The following is a 12325-nucleotide window of genomic DNA, read 5'->3' on the forward strand; positions in this document are numbered from 1 at the left end:
TTTGTACTGCCACGCCATTTTAGCACTTCATGAAATGAGATAGGCAGTCAGAAATTAAAGCTGCGTAAATTTCACTATTTACACCATAGTTTGTAGACGCTATAACTTTTGCGCAAACCAATAAAAATACGCTCATTGATTTTTTTTTTGTCACAGACATGTAGCTAAATATATTTTGGCAAAAAAAAAAATGACATAAATTGAGTATATTGGATATTTTTTAAAAGACAAAGTTGAAAATGTCATTTTTTTGCAAAATTTTCGCTCTTTTTTTATTAATATCGCAAAAAATATTAAGCGCAGAGGCGATCAAATACCACCAAAAGAAAGCTCTGTTAGTGGGAAAAAAAGGACGTAAATTTAGTTTAGGTACAGCATTGCATGACCGAGCAATTATCAGTTAAAGTCACAAAGTGCCAAGTTGAAAAAAGGGGTCTGGTCTTTAAGCTGCAAAATCTTCCGGTAGGAAAGTGGTTAAAAAAAAAAAAAAAAAAAAATCGCCTATAGTTTTTTAAGATTTCAGTACTGCATTGTCAGCTCACCTCAGGAAGTTAGGCATACACTGGATTTCTGACTAATCAAATCTGTATTTGCAGTGTTTTAACCGCTTGCTGACCGCCGCACGACTATCTACGTCGGCAGTCAGCCCCTCACAGGCAAAGTGACGTAGTACTACGTCGCTAGCCTGTAAGGCTCTAGAGAGGGAGCGCACGCCGCCGGAGGCTCGCTCACGGACCCCCCCGCGCGTGTGAGCGGCGGACCCGATGTCCGCCGGTCACTCGCGATCGTCGTTTACAGCGGGAGAAAGGCAGGCGGCTGATGTAAACAAACTCATTCTTGTGTAACAGCAGAGATCATACGGTCCTGCTATGTAGGACCGTAGATCTCTGCTGTTTCATGAAAAGCCACATCCCTGCTCAGTTAGAAACACGCCCCTAGGGACACACTTAACCCCTCCTTCTCCAATAAAGTTAACCCCTTCCCTGCCAGTGCCATTTTTACAGTAACAGTGCATATGTATAGCACTGATTACTGTAGTAATGTCACTGGTACCCCCAAAAGTGTTGAAAATGTCAGTCAAGGGTCCGATCTGTCCACCGCAATGTCGCAGTCCCCCCAAAAAAAAAAAATAAATAAAAAAAATCGCAGATCACCGCCATTACTCGTTAAAAAAAAAAAAAAAACAACAATAAAAATGACAAAAATCTTTCCCTTAGTTAGTAAACGCAATAACTTTTGCGCAAACCAATCAAAATACGCTTTTTGCAATTTTTTTTACTAAACATATGTAGCAGAAAACAAATTGGCCTAAAATGATAAAAAAATTTTGATTTTTACATTTTTTTGGGGGAATTTCATATAAAAAAAATGTGAAAAATATTGTTATTTTTGCAAAATTGGCGCTCTTTTTTTGTTTATAGCGCATGATCAAAAAATCGCACAGGTGATCAAATACCACCAAAAGAAAGCTCTGTTTGTGGGAAAAAAAGGACGTCAATTTAATTTGGGTACAGCGTCGCACGACCGCGCAATTGCCCGTTAAATTCACGCAGAGCCGAATCGCAAAATAGGCCCTGGTCAGGAAGGGGGTAAAATCTTCCGGGGCTTAAGTGGTTAAAAGAGACAAAACATGGGAAATGCATGTATAGAAGAGATATCTATAGTAGTAAGTCACATTTAACTGGAATTGTTCTTTATTGTTGAAGAAGTTTTGTAGTTTATCCAAGCCATTTCTTCAGTTCTTCGAACATAACAGAACAATTCTAGTTGAATGGGACTAACTTTTACAAGACATACTATAACCTGGATACATAGGAACCATCACAGGTGTATTGGAGAAAAAGAATTTACACCTCGGTGAAAAAGCACGCTGGGTGCTGCCAAGAGACTTTAGGACAAAAACTTCCACAGGCCTCGCCATAGAAAGCCCCAGGGCTGGCAGACGTGACATGATTAAATGTACATCAGCAACTCAGACATGTAAATGCATGAAAAAAGAACACATTCATGCAGACATAATCACGGTTATTCAACAACGCATTCTGTAATCCAGATGAACCATTTAGAATTGATCTCACTCTGATCTAATTTTAATAAACTGAGTTGCGATTGACTGCTGCCACTTACTGCACTTTTGCACTGCTTTATGGAAAAGGAATAAACAGATTTGCTGCCTGTAATCTTTTTTAAATACTGCAAGATACTCTGCCCAGAAAAAAAAAAAAACAGCATGATGTATAATAATTACCACTGAAAAAGTTTATGGTTTTACCTCTCTGTCTAAAGCTGGCCATACATGGATTGAAATTCAGCTGGTTTAGCAGGGACCATCCGAGATTCGATCCATGTATGGGCACAATGATTGTACCCAAGTCGATCCATCGATAAACTTGGATACAACCAGCCTGTTTGATTTATTTACATTCAATTGCGGGTGGCTATAGCCACTAGCAGTATTCTGTGTTCTGCCAGCCCACGAAGACTCCCCCACCAGAACACTACAGCGCTGGGGGAGGCATTCCCCCATCAACATAACTGATATCATTAATTTATTAATTAGATTGCATTTTGTTCAGGATTGAATAACATAAACAGAGATGCAATTGACAGCTTAACAATTGCTGATTGAAATAATTTTTCCCCTGTGTGTTGTATCAGTGAAAATGGGTTGTCGACTACAGGGTGTTAAAAAAAAAAAAAAAAAAAAAAATATATATATATATATATATATATATATATATATATATATATATATATATATATATATTATACATTATACAACCATATACAAACTGCTCAAAAAAATTTAAGAATCACTTTTAATCAGAGTAGAGCATCAAGTCAATTAAACTCCTGGGATATTGATCTGGTCAGTTAAGTAGCAGAGGGGGTTTTACAAACAGGGTTGAACAACAGGTTCACTGGATGGGCAACAATGAGACAACCTCCAAAACAGGAATGGTTTTACAGGTTATTGCCACTGACATTTTATTTTTCCCTACTCATCTTTTCTGACTGCTTTTCATTAGTTTTGCATTTGGCTAGGGTCAGTGTCACTACTGGTAGCATGAGGCAATACCTGGACACTATAGAGGTTGCACAGGCAGTCCAACTAATACGTCAATACGTCCAACAATACTAATAACAGTCCAATTAATACGTGCCATTGCCAGAAGGTTTGCTGTGTCTCAAGTTCAGTACAATTTTGAGTTGCTGCAATGAAATTTTAGCAAAATGGACTAGCCTGCTGCATATTTTTTTCACTTTGATTTTTCGGGGAGTCTTTGAATTCAGCCCTCTGTAGGTTGATAATTTTCATTTCCATTAAACGATGTGGCATCCTTTCTTTCCTAACACATTACCCATTCCATATCAGCATAGATATCCAGCATGAGATTTTTCCCCGTTGAAATTTGTTGTGTTTTTAAAGTGTTCCTTTAATTTTTTTGGATCAGTGTACACACACACACACACACACACACACACAGTATTTGAGCATTTAACAAAGCATGTATAGCCACCATCACACATATTTTTATCATGCTTACCATATGCTCTTCCATCTCCATTGAGCAGGATCTGTTCCACAGTAGCTCTTGAGAGCACAGCACCCCCGGCCTTTGCAATTGTTGGTGCGAGGTGGTATGTGATTTCACTGGCACCTCCAGTGGGGTACCAAGCTCCACGCATGTAGTGGTCAATCAATACAGCATGTAGAGAAAAGCTGGCTTTATCTGGGAAAACACCTGTCAAAAAAAGTGAAAAAAATCAACACAGCTAAATTAAATCATTTGCAAAATGCTTTATATAAAAAGGAGGTCCTAATTTAATTCATTAATATATAAAAACGAGAAAGATGGACTGAGATTTATTGAAAAGTTGACAAAAAAAATGCTGCAAATTTGATCCATCTCCTCTAAGACCTATGAGTGCCTCTATACCAGTTGTGGGTTTATATAAACATGTCTGGAGATTATCACATGGAGGATTTTTTAGACAATGGCCAAAGTTTTTTGTTGGTTGCCGATAGAAAGGGGAAGGATTTGAACATGTCATGTTTTTATTGCTGTCTGTATCCCCATTGGAGAGTTTTCAGTTCACCCTAGTGATTGTTGTCACAGGGACGGAAAGTGGTGGGAAATCCAAACTTATAGTTGTTGGCAAAATAAGACTTGAAGGGAAATCTACATGCTCCAGTAAAAACTTTATAAGAGCAGATAATTTTGGAGAGATTTTTCTCTCACTTTGCTGTGTCTCTGGACAGGAAGTGAAGAGAAATCTCCTCAAAGAGTCAAAGACAGAAAAAAAAAACACACACAACACAAACAAATTCCAAGTGGAATAGCATGGATCGTTAAAATTATTTCTTTAAACTAAGTAGTGTCATGTTGTAGCTTCCCTTCTTCCAGCATGGTGGGGTTTTTAATGCAACTGACTGTACAGAAAATTAACAGACATTCCCAATATCACAATTACTGGCGAGTGGGCTGAAAAAAAAAAAAAAAAAAACTCCCAACAGTAGATTCCTCCATCCACACAAAGGTGTCCGTTAATAAAATTGAGAGGAGTTCCATTCCTGATAATCGCAACTCATCTCAGATCATTAACAATTTATAAATCTGAGAGGATCAGCGGAGAACATCATCTCAGCACACAGAGAATCTGTCATTGACAGAAACAGAAATGGCCAGTTTATGAAGGTGTGTTCTCGGTCCCTCATGGGCGATCTGTCAGAAATCTCCCTCCAAGAATTCTCAGCCCAGAGGTGGAGAATTGGGGAGAGAAGAGAAAATTCCTGAAGAACTGAGGAGGAAGGAGGGAGTTTATCGACTTCCTTCTTCCTCAATCAGATCCATCAAGACAGTAAAAAAGCCCCCCCCACCTTTACAAAGCCCCCCAAAACTGGTAAAGCAGACTAAAAACACATATATATATATTTTTTTTTTTGTAGGGGGACTTTATTTATTTTTTTAATAGGAGGTGTAGTGTGGTGAGGTAATGAGGAGAGCGGTCTCCTCTGAGAATACCCATGCCGTGTACTCAGCAGCGGCAATTCCCTGCTGCCTCATAAACAGACACCCCTGTGTTTCTCTGATTTGTTACCTTTGCAGCTATAACAGCTTCAACTCTTCTGAGAAGGCTGTCCACAAGGTTTAGGAGTGTGTCTATGGGAATGTTTGACCATTCTTCCAGAAGCGCATTTGTGAGGTCAGGCACCGATGTCGGAGAAAAGGCCTGGCTCGCAGCCTCCGCACTAATTCATCCCAAAGGTGTTCTATCAGGTTGAGGTCAGGACCTTGCTTTGTGCAGTGGTCCAAATCATTTGGTGGAGGGGGGGGGGGGATTATGGTGTGGGGTTGTTTTTCTGGGGTTGGGCTTGACCCCTTAGTTCCAGTGAAGGGAACTCTTAAGGTGTCAGCATACCAAGACTTTTTGGACAATTTCATGTTCCCAACTTTGAGGGAACAGTTTTTAGATGGCCTCTTCCTGTGCCAACATGACTGCGCACCAGTGCACAAAGCAAGGTGCATAAAGACATGGATGAGCAAGTTTGGGGTGGAGGAACTTGACTGGCCTGCACAGAGTCCTGACCTCAACCCGAAAGAACACCTTTGGGGTGAATTAGGGCAGAGACTGCGAGCCAGGCCTTCTTGCCCACATCAATGCCTAACCTCACAAATGCGCTTCTGGAAGAATGGTCAAACATTCCCATAGACACTCCTAAACCTTGTGGACATCCTTCCCGGAAGAGTTTAAGCTGTTATAGCTACAAAGGGTGGGCTAAGTCAATATTGAACCCTCCAGACTAGGACGCCATTAGAGTTCATGTGCGTGTAAAGGCAGGTGTCCCAATACTTCTGACAATATAGTGTATGCTAACAGGGGCTGCCCCCCCCCCCTCCAAATATGACAAGGTTTGGTCCAAGTGGCTGGCTGAGCCCCCCACGGCCTCGGACATGTCCCTGAGATGATTTGTTTCACTGCATTGTGCCACCCTCTGAATATTTCTCCCCATCATGGAGCCACTCTAGTACTCAATTCACCTATGATTGCCTAATATCTTGCTGTTGTAAGTGCTTGAAAGGAGTCATGCTGTACCCATAGTTGACGCGACCCTTGTTTTTTTTTACTGAAGTGCTGTATTGGTTACAATCCTGGAAATGTGACCCCTGTGAGGGTTCCATCAATGTGTTTGCCTTACTTGTTCTTGGTTTTATGTTTGCTTGTGTTTTTTAAGATGCAATAAAAAGGTTTATCAAAAAAAAAAAAGCACTTAATATAAAACTCATCATTTTAAAAATCTGTGACATCATTTTTTACACTGCTTCGTCAATCTCTGGGGAAGGGGGGATCTCAGAAGTGGTGACGTCACTTAGCGTTCACCCTGGGATTTGGAGAGTCTTCAGTGGGCAGGGCCATGGGTGTGTGCGCAATGGATAAGTAGTGTTGAACTCATAGGACATTGCCCACCAACATTGGGCAATTAGTATTGCATGTAGATCCCCCCAGTATTGCATGCAGATGTGATGAGATTCATTTGCCCAAGCTGCAGGCAGAGATGGAGGATCCTGGTTTGTCAGTGAAAGTGTGAGGTCATAGGAGGCGGGACTGATCAGGAGTCTCCCAGCTCAATAATCAAACTATATAGCACAGTGGGTGGATCAGACCTTGTTTTACTAAAGGACTACAAGACTGGTGGCCGGGGGGATATGATGGTGAGAGAGGGCCTTTCATTTAATAAAGAATTCTGGATTTCAAACTGGCAAGAGGACTATGTATAGTAACAGCAACAATTTATTGATAGCTATGGAAGCGACTGTATACAATTTTGGGTTGAAGGACATAGGCGTGTGCACAAGGTGTGCCTGGGCACGCCCTAATCACCCCATGTGCATTAGTATTATGCAGGGGCGACACCAGGGGGGTGGTTGGGGGTGCCAGTGTCAGTGTAAATGCCCCCATTATATTAAAGGCTAGGTTCAACTTTAGAAACACGTTACACCCGTATTTAGGGTGTAACGCAATATGCTCCTAATCAACTGCTTCCCACTACCAAAACCTCCTCCCTGTGACAGCAGGTGGGGTTCATACGTGTTTGAGCTTTGGGGTGCACACCTATGGTGCCCAGAGGTTGGCCTCCTAAAGACACAGAATATGTGTCATCATTTATGTCAGGCAATAATTTTAAATCTGTGCAGCCACTTACAATAAAAACCACTGCTTCTGCTAAGTGACACCGGAGGTAATGTATTGTTAATCAAATTGGTCTGTTCATCCCACCTCAGGCAAATATCTAGATTCACCCTGGTGGATAATCAGTGTGACACTATGAGAACTACACCTATCCTCACCTGCCAGGATTCAGCCTATCACGGATCAGAGTGCAGCGCTCACCACCAGCCGCACCTTAATTCCCATTCAGCTTCTAACTCCGAACATTTCACAATGCTTTTATTTGTCTGCTATGTAATCAGAATACTCATCATCTACATATCCCCAAGCTGCTCCCTTCCAATTCTTACATTCTATGCAATGCCAAAATTTTAGGGTTCATTCACACCTCAATGAGCGCGTCAGGTGAAGGTAAAAGCACAGGCATTGATGTGCACCAGCATTCTGCGTTGCATTTTAACAATTAACACTTTAATTTCAGAAATCTTATTTTTTTAAAGGAAACTTCAACAGACTGTTTTGTTTCTTGCATTTATTTGTGGTGTGATGTGCTTACATGCATTGCATTGCCATTGCATTGAAAAAATTAGGGCCTGCTCTACTTTTATCAAAACAAAGCAGCTCATATCGGCACAACACATTAGTGTCAGCTGCTCATATTGAATTACATTGCTTTTACAACATATATGTGCTGACATGCATTGATCAACGCATGCCAGCGCACCTGGTGTGATTTGACTCTCAATGTAAAACAATAGGCACTACGTTAAATTAGTAACAAATGGCATTGCTGGTTAGTAAATTCTGTCAAATATTTTCCTTTCCTCTTTTTTTTTTTTACAGAAGAAATAACAGCATGTGCTTCTTCAGAATAGGGATTTTACCTGTGGAATAGTGAATCTACATTCAATGTTAATGTAAGGTTATGTGGGGATCTAATTGATTAGATTTATGTCCACCTTTATATTGAAGTTGTTTAAAAGCATAGATTTGGATCCCATTTGGACCCAAATTTGCTCATCAAGAGGATAAACAAATGAAAACCTCTGGCAAATTGTTAGGAAGCTGGTAGCTGCCGGCATTCTAACAATCACGACTCATCCCTGTCAGCTGGCAACCTGGGAGAAACCAAAAATGTCCCCCCCCCCCCCCCCCAAATGCACACCAGACTTTTTTTTAATCTTCTGCTCTCCCATTTATATGCCTTCTAGGGCAGTAAGACCCCCCCCCCCCGTGTCATTTTTTTGACAACCCCTTGACCATTGCTGTTTTAATATTTAGCCCCCCATTGACTTAAAGCCCAACTCCAGGCAAACTTTTTGTTTCCCCCCATGTAGTGGGGCTGTTGCTCGCACTGCATGGGTTAACTGCTCCTTTTGTCTTGGTCCAGCTGTGAACTGTTCCTGATGTTTTCATGTCCAGAGCCGGTCTATGGGTATGATGACATCACGAACAGTCCACCACACACTAGGGGGGGGGGGGAGAAGCCGAAGGGACTGGTCTTGCACTGGGAGGATCAGAGAATTAGGTGGGTGCATTTTGTCTCTCTAAGGTCCCTTTCACACGAACGATCCGATCAGATCCACCTGTCAGTTTTTTAGGCGGATCTGATTGGATCCTCCATGCATCCCAATAGGGCAGAGGATGTCAGAGGAGACATGTCCGCTGACACCTGCTGCCATCCGCATCCGATCCTGTCCGTGAAATTGGCCTTACTATGTGTATGTATGAATGTGAGTTAGGGACCTTAGATTGTACGCTCCTTGAGGGCAGGGACTGATGTGAATGTGCAATGTATATGTAAAGCGCTGCGTAAATTGACAGCGCTATATAAGTACCTGAAATAAATAAATAATAAATAATGGGGTTCAGATTTAGCACCTGAACACCAATAATTTTTGCTGAACCTTCCTCGAACAGAGCCTAGACAGATAGGCTATGGTGTTCCATATTGAAACAGATCAAGTCCTAAAGCTGAACTCCTCTACATCATTAGTAGTGTAAGTACCTAAATCTGATCTGGTATCAACCTCTTGTTAACCCAACGCAACAGAGCTCAAAAAAGGGAAAAAGCGAAGTGGCACAGAGGGACAATCAGAAATACTTCAATGTAAGGATCATGCTAATGATATGGATGGGAAAGCAGAATGACAGAAATTAGCCCAGAGGTCTGCTTGGGGATCTATTATCACTGGTAGGGATCTGTTATTGTGTGAGGGTCTATTGTCCCTGCTGGGGGATCTATTGTTGCTGGGGGGGGGTTCTTATGTTGTTGGTAGGGATCTCCTGTTGAGGTAGAGGTCTATTGTTGGCTGATCTATTGATACTGGTTGCTGGGAGAGCCATTGTTGCTACTGGAGGGAGTCTAATGTTGCTGGGGTGGATCTTTTGTTGCTGGGTGAGGTATTATGTTGTGCATGGGAGGTGGGTAGGGGTGGAACCAAGGGACAGTGCTCAGAGGTGGGTAGTGGGTGGAGACAAGGGGTGACTCAGAAGAGGGGAGTTCCTGCACCTATTCTCTGAGAAAAAAAAGCCCCGAGTCTCCTGCCCTACAGGCAGACAGGTCTGTGAGGCAGAACTGTGTAAATCTCTGCACTGGATGTAGAAAAATAAAAATCATTTGGCGGGTAAAACCGCACCCTTATATACCGTATATCTAATCTGTGTATTTAGCAGGCTTAACTGGGGTTCAGCTTTAACCTATTTAATACAGATAAAAATTGAAACCACTGCCAAACCAACCAGGCAAAAAAAAAAAAACACACACACACAACACTATCTACTTGTCCTTTCTAGATTTCTTTATATTAAAAAAAAAAAAAAAAAAAAGTAAGCTCATTGTGTTTCTTCTAGGGCACAATTATCATATCAGAGATTTCCACCTTTTGTCAATCCCTGGTATGCTTTATAAAAGTAAACATGACTCATGTGGCTATACAGATACATTGTCTATGAACAGGGCACTAGCCATACCTCCTAACAGTCCTGCATTCTGTGGGACTGTCAGAGATTTTCACAACACCTCATTGCCCCAAGCAGATATTCTGCACAACAGGCTCTGGGCAGAAAAAAAAAAAAAAAGAATAATAATATGACAGCCAAGGTCAATTAACAGCAGCTGGTCCACAGTTTAGTAAGGCCGGTTCACGCTGATAAGATATGCGCTCCGACTTTGGGAGCAAATGCGCATCAGAAGTCGCACCCCATTTAGTGCAATGGAACCATTCTAAGAAGTCGCTCCGACTTAAAAAAAGTTTCCTGCACAACTTTTGGTCTGACTTTGGCAAGACTTGCATTGACTTCTGTTAAAGAAGTCGTATGCAAGTCGTTCCGAAGTGGCGCTGGGATTTGGCTTTGAAGCTGTTGCAGTGTGAACAAGGGCTTAGAGTTTTTGGTCATTCTAATTTGTAACGATTCAAAAGTTTTGGAACTTCAGCCGGAAGGTTCTGATAGTGATAGTACCTATTCTTGTGATTGGCTGAGGTTCTAGAACAACCAGGGTCCTGAACCCGGCCCGCTGGCCGGGATGTATCATTCATGTTTTTTTTTTCATGAATCACCTAATTAGAGCCAGAGCCAGAAAAGGGTGGACCCGGGGAGCAGAGCACCGCGCCCTAGCCCCCCCCCCATTTGTGTGACAATAGCGAATGAAAATTTGCTATTGTCACAGGGATCCTCCTCCTGGCCAATCAGGAAGTGGGTTCGATACCCGCTTCCTGATTGGCTGAAAGGCGAGCTCATGCCATTGGCCGAGTAGGAGGCGGGAGGACTCGAGAAGACGCCAGGGGACTGAGGAGAAGCCACCACTGCAGGTAAGTGCACTGACTGGTCTCTCTGCATTGAAGGGGACACGATGGGTCTCTGCATTGGAAGGGGGCACGATGGGTCTCTGCATTGAAAGGGGGCACGATGGGTCTCTGCATTGAAAGGGGGCACGATGGGTCTCTGCATTGAAAGGGGGCACGATGGGTCTCTGCATTGAAAGGGGGCACGATGGGTCTCTGCATTGAAAGGGGGCACGATGGGTCTCTGCATTGAAAGGGGGCCACGATGGGTCTCTGCATTGAAAGGGGGCCACGATGGGTCTCTGCATTGAAAGGGGGCCACGATGGGTCTCTGCATTGAAAGGGGGCCACGATGGGTCTCTGCACTGAAAGGAGGCCACGATGGGTCTCTGCATTGAAAGGGGGCCACGATGGGTCTCTGCATTGAAAGGGGGCCACGATGGGTCTCTGCATTGAAAGGGGCCACGATGGGTCTCTGCATTGAAAGGGGCCACGATGGGTCTCTGCATTGAAAGGGGCCACGCTGGTCTCTGCATTGAAAGGGGGCACGCTGGTCTCTGCATTGAAAGGGGGAACGCTGGTCTCTGCATTGAAAGGGGGAACGCTGGTCTCTGCATTGAAAGGGGGTACGATGGTCTCTGCAATGAAAGGGGGCACGATGGTCTCTGCAATGAAAGGGGGCACGCTGGTCTCACTGCATTGAAAGGGGGCACGCTGGTCTCACTGCATTGAAAGGGGGCACGCTGGTCTTAATGCATTGAAAGGGGGCACGGCACGCTGGTCTCTATGCATTGAAAGGGGGCACGCTGTGGTCTCTCTGCATTGAAAAGGGGGCACGCTGGTCACTCTGCATTGATGGGGGCACACTATACCTTGATTACTAAAGGCCCCTTTCACACTTTTGTGATCTCAAAGTTACGCAATTTTTTACAGCGTTTTTTGCCGCAAAGCAATGCCTATTACATTTTTCTGTTTGAGCACCAGCCGCCACTATATAAAAAAAACAATAAAAAATATGCGCATTGGAATTCGTTCATATTTTTTTTTCAAACTATAGTCCGGCCCCCAACAGTGTCTGAGGGACTGTGAACTGGCCCCCTGTTTAAAAAGTTTGAGGACCCCTGTTCTAGAACCTCTGAATGGTTACAAGTTAGAATCATGAAGTATACTTACAAAACTACTCACAGGCTGCTGATTAATGATTTTAGCTGTCATTTATGGGTAGAGGAGGGAGAAATGTTGGGGGCACAGCAAAGCAGGGTAGGAAAACAGCTGTCACACCAATAGTTTTTATATTGGCAACAGTGTTCTGCAGCCCTTGGCTGTATCTGTGTGTACACATATGGCAGGACATGCATTGTACAGTC

The 12325-nt window shown here is 43.0% G+C and overlaps 2 protein-coding genes across 2 annotated transcripts in view; both read right to left on the bottom strand.

Annotated features, from left to right (window-relative positions):
* The window catches only part of LOC309553714 (all-trans-retinol 13,14-reductase-like), a 338403-nt gene that overhangs the window by 30732 nt on the left and 295346 nt on the right, over positions 1-12325 (bottom strand). The gene's annotated exons all lie outside the window — the stretch shown is intronic.
* The window catches only part of LOC309553711 (all-trans-retinol 13,14-reductase-like), a 58772-nt gene that overhangs the window by 30258 nt on the left and 16189 nt on the right, over positions 1-12325 (bottom strand). The window contains exon 5 of the mRNA XM_082255088.1: positions 3549-3746. Within this exon, the coding sequence (XP_082111214.1) occupies positions 3549-3746 (198 nt within the window). The remainder of the gene's footprint in view (positions 1-3548; positions 3747-12325) is intronic.

Source organism: Pelophylax lessonae (genome assembly GCF_965119305.1).
Source record: "Pelophylax lessonae genome assembly, chromosome: 4".
Classification (NCBI taxonomy): domain Eukaryota; kingdom Metazoa; phylum Chordata; class Amphibia; order Anura; family Ranidae; genus Pelophylax; species Pelophylax lessonae.